General features: G+C 42.4%; 1 protein-coding gene across 5 annotated transcripts in view; it reads left to right on the top strand.

Annotated features, from left to right (window-relative positions):
• The window catches only part of GRIA1 (glutamate ionotropic receptor AMPA type subunit 1), a 178,204-nt gene that overhangs the window by 102,334 nt on the left and 53,759 nt on the right, over positions 1 to 22,111 (top strand). For 2 of the 5 annotated variants that reach the window (XM_072145539.1, XM_072145537.1), the window contains exons 3-6: positions 9,630 to 9,869; positions 10,480 to 10,664; positions 11,934 to 11,987; positions 13,712 to 13,873. In XM_072145539.1, coding sequence (XP_072001640.1) covers positions 9,630 to 9,869; positions 10,480 to 10,664; positions 11,934 to 11,987; positions 13,712 to 13,873 — 641 coding nt within the window. Of the gene's footprint in view, positions 1 to 9,629; positions 9,870 to 10,479; positions 10,668 to 11,933; positions 11,988 to 13,711; positions 13,874 to 22,111 lie in introns of all 5 variants that reach the window. The other 3 variants (XM_072145536.1, XM_072145535.1, XM_072145540.1) reach the window with 2 other exon arrangements.

Genomic DNA, 22,111 nt, shown 5'->3' with positions numbered 1-22,111 from the left:
TCTATATAGATAACACTGACCCATCACTACATCATTACGGACAATAGATGATGTCACAGCTTATCTCCTCCTACTCCCTGTACAATGACCTCTATATAGATAACACTGACCCATCACTACATCATTACGGACAATAGATGATGTCATAGCTTATCCTCTCCCCCTTTTTTAGTCAGCCAGACTCAACCTTTGACACCAGGCATTATGAACCCAATTTTGAACAAAACATAGGGAAAAGGCACCGCTGTGAAAAATTGGATTAAATCCAGTATGGGTGCAAGCTTATAAAGGTCTGACCCAAGACCCGGAGATCCACTAAATGCAAAAGAGGAAAGCAGCACTCCGTCTTCGTTCAAAGGTTTATTCACATGTGGATACAAAGCAACGTTTCAGCTAACTCATTGTAGCAATTCTCAAGCAGCCAATTTTGAACATATAAAACCCATACTAATCTTATCATATACCACAAATATAAGTTTTTTAATTTAAAGGCCATCCAAGTTAGTAGAAAAGAAATTGTATGTATGTATTATGTTCCCAATTTTCAGGACCATGAAAATTTGGAAATATTTTTCTACCTATTTTTGAGTCTTAGAAAACATATATACTTTTAATATATTATTTGACATTCTAGAAAATCCCATGGCGGCCCAGTATAGCAAAAAAAAAGTAAAACATAGGTATCCAGCTCCAGGTTCTTATGTTGCTCCGGAACTTCCAGTTTTCAGCATCAGGCTAGAACGGGGGTGTCTATGGGACATTGGATGGGCTTCAAGGACAACAAAGGAAGTGACGTCCTGTAGACAGTAGAGGCCATTCACCAGCAGAAGCAGGACCAAAAAAACTGTGGAACTTCTGGGCCAGCTGGAGGGCTGAGAAAAGGAAATTACGGATGATCATACATTTATGGGGCGTTATTTTTATTATGACTACAACCCCTGAAGACCTTTCCTATCTTGGTGATAATTTCAGCTTTGCATCATGTATCAAAAATTTAGAGACCATGGGGCACAGTTATCATACATTGACACTAATTGCACCAGCGTATGATGCGCATGCGCTGGATTTATCAGGAAGCTCCGACCACCTGAGAAATCCAAGCAGGCAGCCGGGTAGTGCAAAAGTGGGATGCACCACCGGGGCTCTTCTACAACAGGTCTAACATGGAGTAGAATTGCGCCTTAGCCCGCAACTGAACGAGCGCAGGGTACATGCGATGTCCAGATGCTGGGTGTGGTCCACCATCTCCCCCTCCTGCTCAAACGTCGAATTGGGTGGAGAAGTCGCATTTCCCGGCTGAATGAGCCAAGGATTGCGACTAAATCATGGCCTGTACATCTGTTTTCAGGCCTACAAACCGTGTTAAAAGTAACCCAATAATTTTTTAAATTCTAATTTTTTTCCACCTTAATTCTTCCATGAGGTTTTGTCTCTACCTGCCTTGCATTCAGGAATGAAACCTCGGCAGATGGAATCACGCTTTCACCGTAATAACCAGGAAGCAGTTAACTTCCATCTTGCAATAACACGTCGACTGCAGCGAAATGAAGTTGTAAAAACTACAGGCAAAATAGGTTAATTTGCTTAATTTGTCCAGGCAAATATCCAGCAGAAACTAACTGCAGGCCCCCGAGATAAGAATGGAGTCATTTTCTAATTGTTAATTGATAATATAAATTAAAACAATGATATTTGCCTGAGGAAGTCAAAATTAGCCGGGCAAAGGGAGCGGGAAGAAAAGGGATAGAAAAAACTGGGAGGATTACAGAGGGAAAATGACTAATTTCCCGGTGCGGCTGTTGGGGAGGAAGAGAAAAGGATCTTTGTTCTCTTCTTTGGAGTGAGATAGAGGATGTGGCTCCGTCCTGTGGAGTTCGGAGCAATGTAAAAAGAGAGAGGCGGCTTTGAACTAGGCAATGTGTTGTGCCGCTTCAGCTGATAGCTAAGAGTATATTTTTGTATATTTATTTTACCACCTTTATCTGCATCGATTCATAAAACTCCAGATGGACATCCCATGGAGATTAAGAACTGGACTTACGAAGATGCAAACAGAAATAGAATCTGATAAACACAAAACTCGGGTTATTTATTGGGAAAAGCTATTTGTGAAGCCTCCATAGAATACAAAAAACCTTCTCTTCTAAATTTCCTTTGAGTGTGAGTTTTTTGTGGACAGAACTGGTTCAGAATTTTTTGCAGTAAAAATACTGAACCTCACCCACTTGAATATGAAAGGGTTGAGGAGGTAATGAAAGATATTTTTGGGGTTGAGGCATCCAGAATCATCTTGGTTCCCCTAAACCATGTTTCATTTGTGTCTTTTTATGTTGGGCTCTAAGCCTTTTTCTCTAAAAACAAGGGAACAAGAAGCTAAAAGAACAGATTCTGCCAGAGGAGGCACACACAGCATGTAAGTGTGCTTGGTTCACAATCCTTGATCTGAATGGTACATTTCCTTTGTGTTATTCCTCTTCCCCTCTCAGAGGAGGGTTTCCTCAAATAATATCACTAGCTTTTAAACCGTATTTACCGGACTATAAGGCGTACATAAAAACCTAAGATTTCCGGGGCGCCTTATGTATGGAGGAGGGCAGAGACTGGCAGTGACTGGTGGAGGGCAGCGGACCCTACTTACATTGGTCCCCGCTACCGGAGACCGGAGACAGCAGATCTCCAGCGGGAACTGAAGACCATGCGGCACGAACAAAAGGTGCCATAGCGCGAACCAACTTCTGCAGTTCCCGCTGGAGATCTGCTGTCTCCGGTAGCGGGGACCTATGTAAGTAGGGTCCGCTGCCCTCCTCCACCTTCCCCATCTCCCTGTGTGACCGCTCACCTCTGCTCACCTCTTGCTGACTGGCTTTCAGACCACGCCCCCAGACCTCCTCCTAACCCTGCGCCTTATAGTCTGGTGCGCCTTATATATGAAATTATTAATGGTACCTGGCCTTTAATGAGAATGCGCCTTATAGTCCGGTGCGCCTTATCATCAGGAAAATACGGTAATTTGGAATATGGTTAAACTGAAAACCTCAGTGGTATTCACAAAGAGGTGGTCTTTAGATGATTTACTGTTATTTGGTACCATTATCTTTTCTTCCCAGTTATAACTTCACATTTTCCAGCAAACCCTCCTTGTTCAGTGTCTTCATAACACATATAGCAGTATAAAAAAAAAGACAGCAAGAGAGGCCGACGTCTCGTATGAAAACGTCAAGGGAGGAAGGGATATCCAGGTAGATAAATAGAGATGCTCACCTGGTTACCACTTGCCATCTTGCAGAAAAGAGACCCAGTGGGGGGTCAAATTCCTTGGTGGCTAATGTGGGTACCTCTACTAGTTAATGGTTACCTCAGCCACTCCCAACAGCTCCAAATCCATTGACCATAGAGAGACCGTGAAGAGAAGTGTACAAAACGAGAAAAACAGGCTTAAATAATGTGCTATTACCCTGGTGGCACGAGGTCTCTATCAAAAAAGGAACTGATTTGACTTCATTCCAACTGATTTTATTGTTGTAGATAAAATAGATCCATAGGTAACGTGTTTCGGGTAAACACCCTTGGTCAAACCAAAAATGTGGAGACCTTTGGAACTCGTCCGATCAGCAGAAAGCTGCAGGAAAGCTTTCTGCTGATCGGACGAGTTCCATAGATCTCTACGTTTTTGGTCTGACGTAGGATGTTTACCCGAAACGCGTTACCTATGGATCTATTTTATCCATACCAATAAAATCAGTTGGAGCGAAGTCGAATCAGTTCTTTTCTGATGAGGAGACTTGTGCCATTAGGTTACTAGCGCACCGTTTAAGCCCCATTTTTCTCCTTTTGAACACATAAAACAGGAATTCTAATAATAATGGTCTCCCATACATGATATACCCGATGTTAACAGAATGGGGCAGATTTACTTACACGGTCCATTCGCGATCCAGCGGCGCATTCTCTGCGGTGGATTCGGGTCCGGCCAGGATTCACTAAGGTAGTTCCTCCAACGTCCACCAGGTGACAATGCTGCACTGAAGTTCCCCGAGGCCCGCCGCAATGCCCTGAAATTCACCGGCCTATACCTGGTGAAGGTAAGCGCGAGTCCCGCGACACTTTTTTTTTTAAAATGCAGCGGTTTTCGTTCGGCCACGCCCCCCGATTTCCGTTGCGTGCATGCCAGCGCTGATGCGCCACAATCCGATCGTGTGCGCCAAAATCCGGGGCAATACAGGGAAAATCGCCACAAATCGGAAATATTCGGGTAACACGACGGGAAAACGCGAATCGGGCCCTTAGTAAATAACCCCCAATGTGTAGGACACACCCCATTGACAAGTGCAATGGTAACGCCCAGATGTTGATGTTCTCCTGCAGTCTGAAGAACAGCGCAATGCAGAGCTCTAAAAATCTAGAAATATCAATTCCAGGGAATCTGTCAGGTTCCTTGTAAGAAGAGAATATTTTTATTGACTCTAACCCACTGTTTCAGGGCTGCCAATAAACTCGTATTTAATTACTTATCCAAATATTTAGTTATCCGTGTTTTTTTTTTATCCCACCCGCTAGTTTTTTCGGCACTGCAGGAGAGGCGTTCCTCTTGATTTCTACCTGCCATTGATCTACAAAGGTGAAGGGATGTGAGCTGAGCTCTTAATGCGGCAGAACAATATTTGATATGTGGCGGGCACACGCATCCTCCAGATGTGATTTGCATTAGATTACTCTGTAAGTAGGTGAGCGGGGCACAGGGGCAAAGTAGCTTAGAACAAAGATGATCAAAGTAGCTGTGAAGTGTACACCACTATGGGTAACGTGACATTGTCTTAATGATACTCTCCCTCAATGTCACGGTGGAGAGGGATTACTTGTGCTGCAGAACGGTTGTTTTTTAGGAGGGTTGAAAGAAGGCTGGAATGATTCTTTGTGACCTGCAGAGAGGAGCTTGAACACTACATCAAAAGGCATCAAACAGAAGAAGAGAAAAGAAACGAGGCCTCAAACTGTCTTTGTAAAATTACCATCCTTTCAATCTTTCAGCGAGGCTTTGATACCCTTCCAAGTTGTAAGTAGTTCACATTCCCCTTCGTATGTGACGGGTGGAGGAACGCAACCATATCATTAGATTGCACTTTACTTAGACAACGCGATGACAATGTGCTTAGAGGTACACCGATAGCTTCATAGAGATGAGCAATAAAGTAGGGTTTGACATTAATATGCATTAGAAAGTGGATGTGGACAACTCATATTATTATTTTACGGCATACAGCAGTGATCCCCAACCTTTAGAACCAGGGACTGGCTTCACGTAAGAATATTGAGGAGCGGTGGGAGGGAGACATTGCCATAAATGTCTAGGTTACAAGCAGGAGTGGGTTAGGACTGCAGTGGACCCTAGGCTTCCTTTCAATCTGTGGTTTCAGGACCTCTGGAGGGCCTTCAAAGGTCCTGAAATAGCTCTGGTGTGCATGTTTATTGACAGCATATACAGATGTATGAGGATTTCATGGATGAAGGTTCCTCAAGAAGGTTTAGGACCCGGACTACCACCCAAACGGCCTACATTATAATCCAATACTGTTCACAAGCACCACCCGTAACTCTACCCATAATACTCGCCCCCAGACTATATAATGCCCCCTATATGGCCCCACATAGTATAATATACCCTTCTTAAACTGACCCCCTTATTCTGTAGCCACCAATATAGGCTCTCTTTTTAAAAGTTCCTTTTACTGTCTATAATGGTCCATTTTCTATGACACCCTCACACCATCCTGCAGAAGTGATGACTCGTGGTGGTAGGACACCCATAAAGAGTGCTCCAAGCCTAGCAATATACCTAGGACTTTCGGGCTGAGCTACAGTAAGGAATACCTTTTGAGCTGCTATCAGAGGGGCCCGGTCCCAACTCTCTATATTAATTACGCATAACTCTTTTGGAGGTGCGTGAACTGTACATGTGTATGACAAAGGGCTGTCAATTTTCCATCTGTCATATTGGTAGCCAAGGTGCTTCTGAACCATTGGAAATGCATGGTGAAAAAAAATTACATTTTATTTAAAATTATTAATACTTTAAAAAAAAAAAAAATTAACTGTGAACAGTTTTTTTAAGTATGATGCCTAATGCACACAACTGTTATTGCGTTTACCAAAAAAACGGTCACCGCAACAATTTTTTTTTCATCTAACATGGGCACATTGACTTCCATGGGAAATACTACTTTCTATATGATAGTTGTGTTTCTCATTGCACCGTGAACTGGCCGTGAGACTGCGAAAAATAGAACATTTTTTAATTTTTTGAAGTTTTGCATCATTGTCTTCATAGAAATCTATGGGAACACAAAAGAAACTGGATGCATACGTTTGTTGTCTATCACATGCGGCCCATTTTGCATGGGGTGCCTAGGAAATTAGGTCACATGGATGTCAGCCGACCGTACTTTTTTGCGGATACGGCTAGCCTATGGGTTGCAAACGGGAGACACATGGCCCATTTTTTTTGGCCAAAAAGTGGCCCCAAGAACAGGACTGCAATATATGCATAGGATTGTGTGCATGAGGCCTTAATTTGTATATGTGACAGAAGGAGGCAAAATCTTGCTAAAATGGTAATGAGCATAGCCAAGCAAAATCCTATACAGGCCGTCCCCAGGTTACATACAAGATAGGTTCCAAAGGTTTGTTCTTAAGATGAATTTGTATGTAAGTCGAAACTGTATATTTTATAATTGTAGTTGCAGACAAAAAAAAAATTTGCCCCAGTGACAATTGGAGTTTAAAAATTTTTAGCTGTATTGGGACCAAGGATTATCAATAAATCTTCATTACAGACACCTTACAGCTGATCATTACAGTCTGGGACGATAGTAACATCCAGAGAGCTTCACCAGAGGTCAAGGTGATCAGACTATGGCTCTAACTATGGGTCGTCTGTAAGTCGGGTGTCCTTAAGTAGGGGACCACCTGTATAATGTATATCAAATTCATAGAAATAATAAATTAACAGAAAAATCCTCTCTGATCATTGTGAACGGGAACAATTCACCCGACCATTTATATAATAGACAATCAATTTAAAAAATAATCAATCAACTAAATGTTAGCTAAAAGGAAAATACACTAATGGTAAAATTATGCACATGAATTAAAAAAAAAAATCCCCAAAACGTTACATTCATGGGCAGTATAGTATGTATTCATCTGTTGTGTGCAGTCAGAACTGTCATGGTAATGTCGAAGACAAATGAAAGCCATTAAGCTCTGGTCAATAGGGACATAAACATTATTTTTGAAGTGATGGTCTATGAGTCATTTATATATATTTTAAACCCATCTCGGTAGTCACAGAGATAGATGGGAGCACAATAAAAGCTAAAATAGGGATTAATTGCATTCGAGATCTGGAAAGATTTTTTTGTTTATTGTATCTACACCACAGATCACTTTCTATTTCGGTAATTTCAAGAAGAAAAATATCTAACCTGTAAGTGAATCATCAGAATACAATAAAAAAAGACTTAATAAAACATAAAAAAAATATCGTGGGATAAAAACGTGACTGCATGTGACTGACTCTCTCTTGAGGACAAAGATATCGAAATTTGGTTTGATGTCTTCATTTGTCCCAGATTTTAAAAGGTATCCTTAACTTAACTTACCTTAAATTTGGTTATGGCCTCTAATTTTTTGTGAAACCAATTTAATACAGTATTGGGACATGTTCAGTGTTGGACTGGCCACCAGTGAACCAGAGGATCCTCTCATGGGTCAAAGCTCTAATCTCATACTGTACCCCATAGGCACAGCAGAAGACAATCTAATTTGGAGGCTGGAACGGTCAATTTGTTGGGGTTAATGAAGCCTCTAGAGCAGTGATGGAGAACCTTTTAGAGATCGAGTGCCCAAAATGAGACCCAAAAAACACTAGCTTTTCCCAGAGTGTCAACACGGCAATTTAGGCAGTTACAAACTTGTTGCTACCAGAATTTTGGAGCTCCAATCCGACCCTGTCCACACCTCCTCACTCTTCGGACAGGACCAATCAGCACAGGACGGGTCACTTTAAAATAGCAGGGCACTATTTGGACTGCATGAGACTGCAGGAAGATCCCATGTCAGGCAAACTCTGTGCCTGGTAGAAAGCCCGTGTGCCCACAGAGAGGCCTCCGAGTGCCATCTCTGGCACCAGTGCCATAGGTTCGCCACCACTAGAATAATTTTATCTGTGAAGCCAAGGAAGCCCATTCCAACTTTGGACATGCTAGTAAAACCATTGGCAGGATACAAGTCATAACACAATGGGTGTCCATGACCATGGTTTAACCTAACCGTGCTCAGTATCTACCTGCTATGACCTTCAGTGTGGATGTTGGATTCTGTCTGCAATATCTGCAACACTTGTTTCTTTTCCTGGGCATCCTCTCCCTTGCAAGGGGGCAGCTGTCAACCTCACAACCTCATTGAGTCCACTATATTCTAAAAAGGTAGTACTCTTGTGCAGTGTCGGACTAAGGTTCCTTGGACCTGTTAGATAAAATCATTCTGGGGGGCATCATTCGTCTTCTCAAAGAAAATGGACCCCACTAGCCTCCTAATTAGGTTGTTTTCCACTGTACCTACTGTATCATATTAGGTTAGAGCCTGGGCCCACCAGAGGATCCTCTGGTTCTCTGGTGGGATAATCCATCACTGCCCTTGTGTCATTTTGAACCTGTGATGCCCAGGTTCTTGTATAAGGGTAAAAGGGTGAAAACCAACAGAGACTCATAGATAACACCCTTGGAATCAGCCCAAAGTCATATAAGTTAGTTAATACTGTGGTGGGTCCTCATATACAAAGCAATATTGTCTTGAAAAGCGAATCATCTTATGGCACAGAAATCTGGCAATAGCCTACTCAGAAGAAATATGAATACATATATAACACATCTATACAATGACAAACTAAACGTTGCCAATAAAATTATTGATTGTTTTGCCTCTGCAGCTCATAGACGGGTCTAGGTTTCCATGGTAACAGACTACAAACAGAATAATTGTAGTCTGATCTGCTGCATATTTACTCTCACCTTTTCCTTAGTTAGAAATTCGAGACAAATGGATCAGACTATACGGGAGAACAATTTTTTTTATAGACTGTTATGGACACTTATCGGAGTGGAGTTTTTTCCAATCACTTTAGCATCCTGGATATTGGGTTATGTTTGTGACTTCATAATAGTGACCTAAATGCAGGATATAAGGTTATAAGTATCTAATTGGTGGGGTTTTGACATCCAGAACCCATACCAATCAGATGGTCCTCAATCACTCTGTCCAGTAACTAGAAGTGACTCTTCTGCAAATAGTAGATGGAGGTTTCTGCTTTGACCTTCATCCTCTGTATCGGTTCCAGACATCCCCTTTAAGGGAATGTTGCTGAGCTGCATCAACACATCAATCTAACTATAGTACTACTTCCTTACTAAGGAACTTGTCACTGTGTGCCACCAGGCTCCTACCTAGCACCACTCATGATCGGGGAGGTTGACCTTTAGTCCTGTATTTTTATATCTGATGAAAAAAGGAAATTTTATTCCGCTAATATTAAATTCGTAAACAACTTTCTGACCTGTAATCTCTTCTCTCAGTTTGTTCACAGTTCGCTAAGGGAGTGTACGCCATATTTGGATTCTATGATCGGAAGACGGTCAACATGCTGACATCATTCTGCGGTGCTCTCCACGTTTGCTTCATCACCCCTAGTTTCCCCGTAGCCACATCCAATCAGTTCGTTCTACAGCTCAGACCCGAACTTCAGGACGCCCTTATTAGTGTTATAGAATATTACAAGTGGAAAAAGTTTGTGTACATCTATGATGCAGACCGAGGTAAGATGAATGTTTATGTATCTTGATTGTTCCGAGTAATTTTTATTTTTCCTTTATAAAAGGGCTGTAGTCATTATTCCTGGGGGTCTGGACAGTAAATCTATTAATCTCAACATATTTGGTGGTCTTGATGGTTAATGGGGTTAGTGTTAGAATTTCTGGTGGTCCGGGGCAGTAAAGGGGGTTTGCGTCAGAATTTTTGTTGGTCGTTGCCAATGGCTGATGCAGAGAGGTGAAGCGGTGATGTCAAAATATCTGATGGTCTGGAGCAGTGAAGGGGTTAGTGTCAGTATATCTAGTGATCAAGGGAAGTAAGAAGGTAAGTTTAAGGCCTAGTGGTAAACAGGGGTATAAGGATTAGTACAAGCAGGGTCTACAATCCATGAGGCAAGCTGAGCTTTTTGGCTCAGGCAGCACCACCTGGAGAAAGATGGGGAGCAGCATCGGGCAGTCTCCTGCTATAAGGCAGAGCCTGACACATAAAAATATTAGCAACTTACCACAACTGATTGCTTCTACAGATGTCTATCCTATGGTCGGAACTAGGCCCATATATTGTAGATTAGCTATGATACATGTACTTTATGGCTCATGACTATTCTCTATTAAGGTTTATCTGTCCTCCAAAAAGTACTGGATACAGCAGCAGAGAAAAACTGGCAAGTGACAGCAGTGAACATCCTGACCACCACAGAAGAAGGCTACCGCTTGCTCTTTCAGGATCTGGACAAAAGCAAAGACCGTCAGGTTGTAATAGATTGCGAGTCGGAACGGCTGAATGCAATACTCACCCAGGTAGTGTTAACATTATCCACAAAGGCATCTGTATATTCTTATTACAACCCTAACTGTAATCCTAAATTTACTTTTATGTTGAATACTTATTTGGGGCTGTATATGTAATTAAATTGAGTGTTTTTGTGTAAGTTTTGTAATTCGTTTTGTTCAAAAATTTTGCTCTGTCATCACATGACATAGAAAGCTGCAGGATGCCGATCACTGCAAATCTGTTCTTCAGTATCAACTGTTCTTCTACCAAGAGACCACTTGAGAGGACCAATTGAAGGACATTGGCTTTTTTAAGGCACACTCCTTTTCAGGCGAGGCACCAAATAATTCTGGTGCCTTTGGAGTACTGAGAATAGTAATAGATCTTTGGCTAAGATCCAGTGTATTTGTTTTTTAACAGTGGACCAATGGGACCATTGTTAATGGATGGGCACATTATATATTACGCTTTGATACTGCTTGGTCCAGTGTGGGATCCCATTCGTCCATGTGCCTTGGATGACCAAGGACCCTCCATCCAAGAGGTATAGTTCTTGTCCTCAGGACTTTAGGTATCCCTCTGACCTCAAGCAATGATGCTATGTCCATGTTTGACATGACCATTGAGCTAGTGAATGACCTCAGAGGTTGCATGTTTAGGCCAGTGATCAGCAAAATAGCCAAGAGGACCAAGCCCTGTGGACCGGACCTGCTACACTGCAATTTGAACTCCGATATGTCACGGGATCATACAGGATGTGATTCCCTCACAGGATGCGGATTCTTCCTGGTGGATGTGTTTGAGCATCAGGTTCCTTCCTCGATTATGGGTGAGGATGGATGAACCCTCAACTATGAATCCTGTAGATGTTGGGGACAGCACAAGTGGAAGCTGTAAGGAAATGGGCTTTGATTAAGGGAGAAGGGTGATCGATAATGACGGGCTAAAAGAGTAAATGGAGATTTCACGAAGGGAGGAAAGTGATCAATGCCCTCCTCAAGGGCTCTAATAGAGATTTGTGAGGGTCCATCTCCTTTTCTAAAGGTTTTGTGATAGACTACATCCTTGTGCCATTCTATAGCATTTGGATGGAGAAGGCATCTGCCGAGCCCTTCAAAAACAAAATCACTCTTTGGTTTAAATAATTCCACCACTCGGTGCAGCATGTTCTCATGTCATTTCTTCTCCCTTGACCACACGTTCAGTTACGCAAGGCTCTAGAACGCCTACACTATTTTCCACAATGTGTTCAGTGAAGCTGTGATAGTAATTAACCAGATTTCTCTTCCTTGCAGATCATCAAGCTCGAAAAAAACATTGTCGGATATCATTATATTCTTGCAAACCTGGTAAGTGAAGTATAGGATTTTAGAGAAATTTGCAGAGGCGGGTTCCACTGCTGGAGATTGTTCTGTGCTGGGTCATTGTGCAAATGGAAGCATTGTAGATAAGCGTGTGGTGAGCGTATTACTTCGCATGTGTTGCCAAAGGAACCAAGGAACAATGCCGCGCCGCAGCGCTCTATGCATGTTAGCAGCTGCTATGTAATTGTTGCCTTTGTTAAAGAAAACAAAATAACAAATATTTCCAATTTGTACAGAATTTACAGTCTACAATAGACATTTGCGATTCACCGAGGTGGAAATGCAGAATCGGAATTGCTCAAAATGACAAATGATCTAGAATAAGCTATAATCCAACATGAGCTAAAACTAACAATAAATGCAAAACATCACCAGATAATTAATGGATGATGACGACGAATCTCATATCACTAACCAGCAAAGTGTTTGTTCCCTATTCCATGTTCCTTTTGTATTGTGATTAGTCCATCTATTATACAGTGAGTCTATTGACCCTCTTGGTTGCATCTCCTCTTTAACCATCGTTCAAGCCATAAACTTGATGAACTCACTGGATCGCAAAAATAGAAGTCCCTTACAACTCCTACTTGTGGGACCTCTATGAGAAGGGGTTGACAGGAGCAACAACCTCTTTAAAGAATAATTATAAAACATTTGTAACCTAAAAAGTAAAGTAATTCCCCCACTAGTGATTTTGGTCATTCACATATTGGATCTATCAAGGATCTAACTAGTCCTAAGCCAAAAAAGAGCGTTTGAGGTATAGTGAAGACCAATTTAAAGTTCATCGGCCTATTTCAATGGGTGGATTGGATTTCCTTTGCAGTCATTGTACAAGTACAGGTGTTCCCCGACTTAAGGACTCTTACAGGTGACCCCTAGGTACAAAATGGACCTCTTTGCCCACTGTGACCTCTGGTGACGCTCTCTGGATGCTTTTCTTTAGTCCTAGGCTGCAATTTTCACCTGTATGGTGTGTGTAATAAAGCTTTATTGATAATCCTTGGTCCCATAACACCACAAAATTTTGAAAATCCAATGGTCAATGGGGAAAAAAATAAATTTTGTTTGGAGTTACAATTATAAAACATACATTCAGAACAAACCTAAAAAAACTATCTTGCACGTATCCCTGGGACTGCCTATATCTGATCCTAGGTGGTCATAAGGCAGGAACTTCCGCCCAATAAACTCTTCCATCTAATCTAATCTATGAGGAGATGTTGACCAGGCCAAGGAACACTTATAACTCATCTTTAAATGTATTGTTATTTACCTACTACATATTATTGGTGTTAGTATTTTGGATGGGCCCAAATACTGACCTTGATAGAAAACCAAGCCAAGCCCACTGACCTAATTTCTTTTGTAATTACCACCCAAGGTCACAACACAAAGAGAAATTGACCAATGCCCACGTTATGACCCAGTTCCTTGGGAAAAAATTAGTGCATTAGGTTTATGTGGCAAGCCAACTGGAAGCTAAAAGACATGGTTAGAGTTAAAAGGGGTTTCTAGGTTTTTGAGCAATGTCAAAAGTAAGCTAATCCCTACTGACAGGGAGAACATTATGTGTAAAATCTAGAAATTTGGGGAATAGAAGTGATTCCAAATCAAGCCAAAAGCCTCCAGCACATTTGGGCTGCTCTGACAACACACAACCACATGGTAGAAGCTGATGTTCTCACACTACAATTATTATTTTCCAGGGCTTCATGGACATCGAATTGCAGAAATTTAAAGAAGCAGGAGCCAATGTCACAGGTTTCCAACTAGTTAACTACACAGATGCCAGGGTGTCTCAGATCTTACAGCAATGGAAAAACTATGATGGCCGAGAGCAACCTCGTGTGGACTGGAAGAAGCCAAAGGCAAGAATATAATTGTCAATTTTTTTTAAGAGATATGACTAAGAATGTGCCTTGAGTCTACAAGTCTGACAAAGACAAAATGTATATTCACTTATTTCTCCATATCACCCATTTAAGGGTGGGGTCGTTTTGGCTTTTCTTACATATTTGTGAATGGTGGACTTTTGGTCTTTGTACTTGTAGTGGTACCTGTAAAGGAACAACATATGATAGGGGGTGGGATGCACTTAACCAACAGCCTATTCCCAACAGGGATTACAATCACTGTCAAGGGTAGATTAATACAGCCAATGGGCCCTGGGCTGTATGAATATTATACCCTTTACAAGTCTGGAATTCACTACCTACATATGGTACTAGAATCAAACTTCTTGGGGATGCCTGCTTTCAATCTGAGGTTTCAGAACATTGGAGGACCTTCAAAGTTCTTGAAATGGCTCTTGTGTACATTGATATCAGGAATAGATGTACTAGTATTTCATTGGTCCTTCTCAGTATGAAATTTGGTGGGTGGTTTATGTGGTTATGGGCACCCAAGAAGTCTTAAGCCCCGGACTACCGCACAAACCGCTTTTATTATAATCCACACTACAGTATACACTGGGGCTCATTTACTTACCCATCCCATTGACACCGCCGATCCGGAATGTCCGACAAGGATTCGGAGCTGCCACGATTCACTAAGATCGTGCGTCCACGTCCGCCGGTGTTCACCTTCTTCTTCCCGGTGCATGTGAGTGCTGATCTTGCGACTCAATTTGGTTTTTAAATCCCGCGGTTTGACCGAATTAGTCGGGTTGAAAGATGTCCACGCCTCCGAATTGTGTCGCATGCAAGCCGGCTCCGATGCGCCACAATCCGATCGCATGCGCCAAAAACCTCAGAGAAAATTGCGAAACCCGACGGAAATGTGTCCAACGGACCCTTAATAAACGTGCCCCACTGTGTCCCTCATGACACAGCAAAGACATAAATTCTAAGGAGCCTGAGCATGAAATTGGTTCTCCTGTAGCACCACCAAAGGAGAATTTTAGTATTGCAACATTCCCATAAAAATCAATCTTGTAGAGTCCTCCAGAGGATTTGTTAATTAACAATTAATCTTTGCACCCATAACTAGCTCTAGGTGACATTCTTAGACCCTTCCCACCACAATTGTACTCGCAGATCAGTGCATTGTTTTTCCAATCTTGGCTCAAAGTCATGTGAGTCTTTATCTCACAGTGAAGGAACTCTGGCTCGAAAGATAGCAAAATAGACTAGTTTATCTTGAAGATTGTAGCAGGCGTAATGCCCCTTGTGTATCTGCAAGGCTAATTTTCCAGAACACCTCAGCCAAATCTCTGGTAAATCGTGTGTTACTCTCCCCAGCTTGTATACAAGCGCAGGAGAACAACAGCTGTTACATGGAAGCAAAGAATATTGAACGCTGATGGAAACAAATGGTTGGTCTGGCAAGTGTTCTCATTTAAAGGGTCGCGAAACCAAAAACACAGCTTGAAAGTACGGCTGAATGAAGAGATGAATATCAAGTGGTCTTGAAGTGGTTGTAGATGAGCATATAGACCCTCCTATGCCCTATGTCTACGCTCACCACCACAGGGAGTCATAAAATGGGATATTTATGAGTTGAAACAATAGTCATTTTGGATAATCTTTCATTTGAATTCTGTTTTGAGATGTTCCTCTGCGATGTCTCCTAGAAACTAATGTAAAATCGGACAACCACTTGGGAGTATCTCTTCTCTCATACTGTTCAATCAGTACTGACCACTTCATACTGATTTGGAGCAAAGTCATCAATCGGATCGGTGGAGGGACATAACATAGCACAACAGTTGTTAAAGGGGTATTCTCATGTTTAATGAAATCTACAACAGAGTATAACCAAAGTTAAACCAAACATAGTCTAACATGCTCTTCATCTTGATCCCGGTGCTGGTCTTCTATAGTCTTGGCACGGCGGGATCAACTGAAAAAAAAACACTTATAAAAAGCAGCCTGGAGCATGGGGACTCGATGTCCGGAGTTTTGGACTGCCAATTATTCACTCCTCACGCCACCACCCTCTCCATAATGGGAGAGGGGGGCGACATCACGTGAGAGACATTAATAATTAGCAGCCCAGGCCCTGTGCTCCATGTTTTGGCCGGCTTTTTATAAGTCTGTATTTCAGGCGATCCCAGCGTGTCAAAACTAGAGAAGACCACCACCGGGATCAAGATGAAGAGGATGTTAGGTGAGTATGTTCAGTTTAGTTTTGGTTATCCTCTTTGCTAAATTGCCTTTATATATGTATGACCTATCCACATTTTTTAAGTGCATAATAATTGCGGATCCCATCTCAGGGACCTGCACCTAACTCAAGAACAGGTTTTACTAATGGTCTTTACGCGGGTAGGCGCAACTCTACATTCAGATCTTTGGGAGAGAAAAAAATAATAGGGTTGAATTTATCATATGCCGGTTCTCGTGCACAGGCGTATGAGAAAGTCCATGCCCTGCCATGTCGAAGCAGATTCATCAAGAGACATTGATATATCTCTTGTGCGGCTGTGCCACCGGCAGCGCAATGTCAAGGCCAACCTGGCATAGTTTTTCATAGAAAAATTTGCAGGTTTTTTAAATTTACACAGGCACAGGGTAGGAACACCCCCTGTGCCGGCCCCTTTTACCCATTGCTGCAAAAGTAATCACAATTTCTTGCTGTGTAGTGGCCATGCTTAGTCACTGCATTTAGTAAAGCTACATGTACACCATCATTGACTGAGGCAAATGATTAAAGGAAATCTACCAGCAGATCGATTGATAGTAGACTAAGGGTACATTGACACGACCGTCTGGGGGGATGTATTTGCAGCTGCAAATTTGCGGCCACATATATGTCCCCATAGACGGCAATGGCGGCCCGGCAGCAGTAAGGTGCCACACATGTGTTGCACCGTTCCGCGCCGTCCATGGGGAAAAGATAGAGCATGCTCTATCTGTCCCCTTGTGTGCGGCTGTGTGCCGCTGGTCACCTCCTCCTCCTCTCCAGCACACAGCGGTATGCCTGAGAGCCTCAGACTTATTTGCTTAATTTTAAAAACTGTTTTTTAGCAAAATTGTGCAGTTCCAGATTATAACAAAAGAACTTCCTAGTAGAAGAAATCCTAAGGAGCATGTTAGTAAGACTAGTCTACCATCAGTCAATATCACAGTATATGTGCTATAAGCTGCAAAGCTCAGAGTAGGCCTTATTTTTACTCCTTATTCTTTACTCCTGTCATGGACCAACACACACCGATGACAAGTGATGGGCCCATGGTCTGTTGTTTGTAGCCCGAGGGCACATCACTGTCATGTCCATGTAGCTTTGAAGAGTGGAGTTGAACTTGTTTTCTGTTAAGTGTTATGAAATTCTGATCCATTGGGGGTGCTGTTTGTGAGACTCTTCCCCATTCTTAGGGCACATTTACACAAACGTATGCCCGCCATGCCGTAGTTGGGGTGGACATATGTCTGGCGCCATGGAGAAGAGGAGGATTGACCATTCCCATCCCTAGATACAGGGCACTGTAACACAGGGAAAGATAGGACATGTCCTATCTTTTCCCCATGTACGGAGCGGTACGGTGCCACACCTGTGCTGCACCGTACAACTCTGTATGCCCATTGCGGGCCTATGGGGATATATATACGGCTACAAGCTTGCGGCCGTATATATATATATGCCCCCCAACGGTCGTGTGAATGCAGCCTTATATTCACAACCTTTCCTAAGTCATCAATGTCTTTTGAGACAGTTTGTTTGACGTGAACTGCCTGACTACGGGTTGTAAGGAAGCGAGCCCCTAGCAACGTAACTGTTCCAGATTACTAACTTATCGGATAAGAGAGGAACATAAGATGGAAGAAGTAGTACTTGGCTATCATCATCTCCACCTTTCATCTTTTCTGCCAGATTTAACAGATTTTTGTGAACATTTTTGGCCATGTATTTAGATGTCACCTGTGTTTGAGTATCACATCTGCAGCTTGGTTCGTCCTCCTTTCAGCTGTCATGACAACAGACACAGTAAAGATTATTATTATTATTATTACAATCGCTGACAACATGTGGGATAGACTTTTTTTTACCCAATATCCTGTATTTAGCGATGCTCCTGCTTATGATTCCTGCCACCCCCATGCTGGGCCCGGTGACTCATTGGATATACCTGTCAGGATTATTATGGCTTATCTAAGCATATCCCATTGTGAGATGAAACAGAAAGTCATTCCCATACAGTTTAATGAAGGCAGTGGTGAATATTTTGAAGGGCACCATACAAGGGTCTATATATGATATCCATTAACCATTCATTTCTGATGGACCCACTTTTACATTAGGTCATGTTTACCAAGGAGGATTGAACTAGTAGTAAACCTCATTATAACCTCATTATAAAAGCAAGTGTTTTTCATGATGATCCCCAGGATCCGCAGTGTGCACGGGTATACAGTAAGTACCAGGGTAGCTGGCCATGATACTAAGGTGGTGGACAGTGTAGTAATGTTTTCGCAGGAATAGGACATCACACAGTGTGGGATATAAAGATTTAACTGGGACCACTTAACACGGTCTTGAGAAGAAGGTTAAAGGTCTTTATTACTCTCATTAAACTGTATAAGCATCTTTAGGTTACCAATACAATTTAATGCAATGGCAAAGCAGCAAGCAGAACACTCCCTGTTTTGCTTTATGGATGGAGTGGAGCATTAGGAAAAAACACATTTTCTTGTAGCCCCCTAAAAGTCATTTTCAATAACATCAGTTTTAGCAACGTACTGGGGAAGTTTTATTTTTCCTTCTGCCAGTTGCTGGCAATTCTACCATCGCCATAGACAAGAGGCATCCTGTACACCTAGGGTAGAGGCCAATCTATCATTGCCACTGACATAGGGGCATCCTCTACACCTAAAGGAGAGGAGGTTCCACCATAAACATAGACAGGGGGAATCTTCTACACCTAGAAGAGAGGCAGGTCTACCATCACCATAGACAGGGGACATCCTCTACACCTAGAGGAGAGGAGGATCTACTATCACCATAGACAGGAGGCATCCTCTACACCTAGAGGAGAGGCGGTTCTACCATTGCCATAGACAGGGGACATCCTCTACACCTAGATGAGAGGAGGTTCTACTATCACCATAGACAGGGGACATCCTCTACACCTAGAGGAGAGGCGGTTCTACAATCACCATAGACAGGGAGCATCCTCTACACCTAGAGGAGAAGTGGTTCTACCATTACAATAGACAGGGGGCATCCTCTACACCTAGAGTAGAGGAGGTTCTACCAACACCATAGACAGGGGCATCTCTACACCTGAAGGAGAGGCGGTTCTATCATCACCATAGAAAGGGGGCATCCTCTACACCTAGAGGAGAGGCTGTTGTAGCATCACTATAGACAAGGGGCATCCTCTACATCTAGAGGAGAGGCGGTTCTACCATCACCATAGATAGGGGGTATTTTCTACAACTAGAGGAAAGGTGGTTCTACCATCACCATAGACAGGGGGTATCCTCTACGCCTAGAGGAGAGGCGGTTCTACCATCACCATAGACAGAGGGCATCCTCTACACCTAGAGGAGAGGCGGTTCTACCATCACCATAGACAGGGGACATCCTCTATACCTAGAGGACAGGAGGTTCTACCATCTCCATAGACGGGGAACATCCTCTACACCTAGAGGAGAGGAGGTTCTACCATCACCATAGACAGGGGGCATCCTCTACACCTAGAGGAGAGGAGGTCCTACCATCATCATAGACAGGAGGCATTCTCTATATCTAGAGGAGAGGAGGTCCTACCATCACCATAGACAGGAGGCATCCTCTACACCTAGAGGAGAGGCGGTTCTACCATCACCATAGAGGAGGGCATCCTCTACACCTAGAGGAGAGGAGGTTCTACCATCACCATAGACAGGGGGCATCCTCTACACCTAGAGGAGAGGTGGTTCTACCATCACCATAGAGGGAGGCATCCTCTACACCTAGAGGAGAGGGGGTCCTACTATCACCATAGACCAGGGGCATCCTCTACACCTAGAGGAGAGGAGGTTCTACTATCACCATAGACCAGGGGCATCCTCTACATCTAGAGGAGAGGTGGTTCTACTAGCACCATAGACAGGGGGCATCCTCTAAACCTAGAGGAGAGGCAGATATACCATCACCATAGACAGTAATTCTTTAGTGTAAGAGCAGTGAGACTATGGAACTCTCTGCTGAAGGAGGTTGTACAAGTTCAAGAGAGGCCTGGTTGTCTTCCTTGAGAACAAAAATATCACAGGTGTGATTTGTTTAATCTTAAAGATTGGACCTGATGGACCTGCTTCACTTTCCAACCTTATATACCATGATACTATATATAGCCAGTGGAGGCCAAGTCAAGTTCCAGAAGACCAAAAGATGTTTTGTGTCTTTAATTTGCAAGGAAAATAATGAGCTAACAAGATTTGATTGAACTCCACTTGATCTTGGGAATCAAAGCTATAAATTTCAGCCAGGATTCTCCATTAACCCCATGTGGAGTGTAGGAGATTAATTGTGCATTCAGTAACATCTGCCCTCGTCCACTAGTCTTCAGTAGCAGTATCCAACTGTTCATACCCGGTGCTGTAATTGGCATCTACCATTTTAAAAATATCATCTGATGGAGAAACAGATGTTGATCTGTCAAAATATCGTTGTGTGATTCCAAGGCAACAAGGTTTGCAACCGGTAGAGGACATTTACAATAATAATATTAATATCTAATGCAATAACTAAAGCCCATGTGTCTTATATTAAAAAATGGTCAGTACTTCCAGGAACAACACCATCCTTGGGTTGTACATACTGCTGCAGCACAACTCATTCAATTGTAATGTGGATATAACCAAAAATATATAACCTATGGACAAGAGAAATGCTTAACAGGAGTGTCATGATTATTCTACCCACACACAGTGATTGACAGGGAAAGTCCTGATTATCCCATCCACACACAGTGATTGACAGGTGCAGTCACAATTATCCTGCTTACACACATTGATTGACAGTGAGAGTCCTGACTACCCCGCCCACAAACAGTGATTGACAGTGAGAGTCCTGATTACCCCACCCACACACGGTGATTGACAACGAGAGTCCTTATTACTCCACCTACACTCAGTGATTGACAGAGAGAGTTCTGATTACTCAACACACACACAGTGATTGACAGTGAAAGTCCTGATTACTCCGCCCACAAACAGTGAGAGTCCTGATTACTCTGCCCAACACAGAGTAAACAGGACTCTTGTTATCTCTTCTATGAGTCCTATCAGGATTTACTCTATGTATTACACTTGTTGAAGCGATTACTTTCTTTATGGTAAAATAAGTTCTGATTTACATTTCAACCAAAATAATGACCTGTTCTTAAGGCAACCATTTCAGTCTTGGTTTCATTTATCACAGACATGGAGTATACATTTACAACCGATAGCCCGTACAGGGACCTTTCAAATAAGAAATTTAGGTTGTGGCCCAAAAAAATAAAAAAAATGCCCTGCTGACATTAAGTTTTGCTCCTCTCTGCTCCATATTATCTAATATGTGTTGTTTATGGATATCACGTAACTGGCACAGACCTGTCTTGCTTAGCATCAGAATCACGTAGAACCTTATAATTTGGCATTGGGCTTAAGTATAGAGGTTAATGGTTACTATATCTTGACTGATTTCAATATCAAAGACTTGTCCCAGCTCTGGAAGATATAGAATGTCACATAGTAGCAGTCATTTTTTTCCTACAAGATCCTTTATCGAGCACAAAGGGTGGATTTATCAGGAAGTATTTTTGGAGGCAACTTTACCTTAATTTTTAGACAGATTCATCAAGACTAGAGATGATCGAGCACTAAAATGCTCGGGTACTCGTTACTCAAGTCGAACTTTTCCCGATGCTCGAGTGCTCGTTTCGAATAACGAACCCCATTGAAGTCAATGGGGGACTCAAGCATTTTTCAAGGGGACCAAGGCTCTGCAATAAAATGTGTCATTTTATTGAGAAATAAGGAAGTCAGTCCCGTTTCTTCGTTTTTTTTATTCAATGGAATATTCGTGGAACTTCAAAAAGGGGAATGACCCGTGTTAAACATCTGAAATGTGTTCTTCACAGATATTGTTCTTCACATACTATTGTGAAGAAAACCTTTCTGTACTCATGTCTTCTGATA

The sequence above is a fragment of the Engystomops pustulosus genome, chromosome 4 (genome assembly GCF_040894005.1).
Source record: "Engystomops pustulosus chromosome 4, aEngPut4.maternal, whole genome shotgun sequence".
Classification (NCBI taxonomy): Eukaryota; Metazoa; Chordata; class Amphibia; order Anura; family Leptodactylidae; genus Engystomops; species Engystomops pustulosus.
Note: the sequence above shows the minus strand (reverse complement) of the source record. Positions and strands in the feature narration are given on the sequence as shown.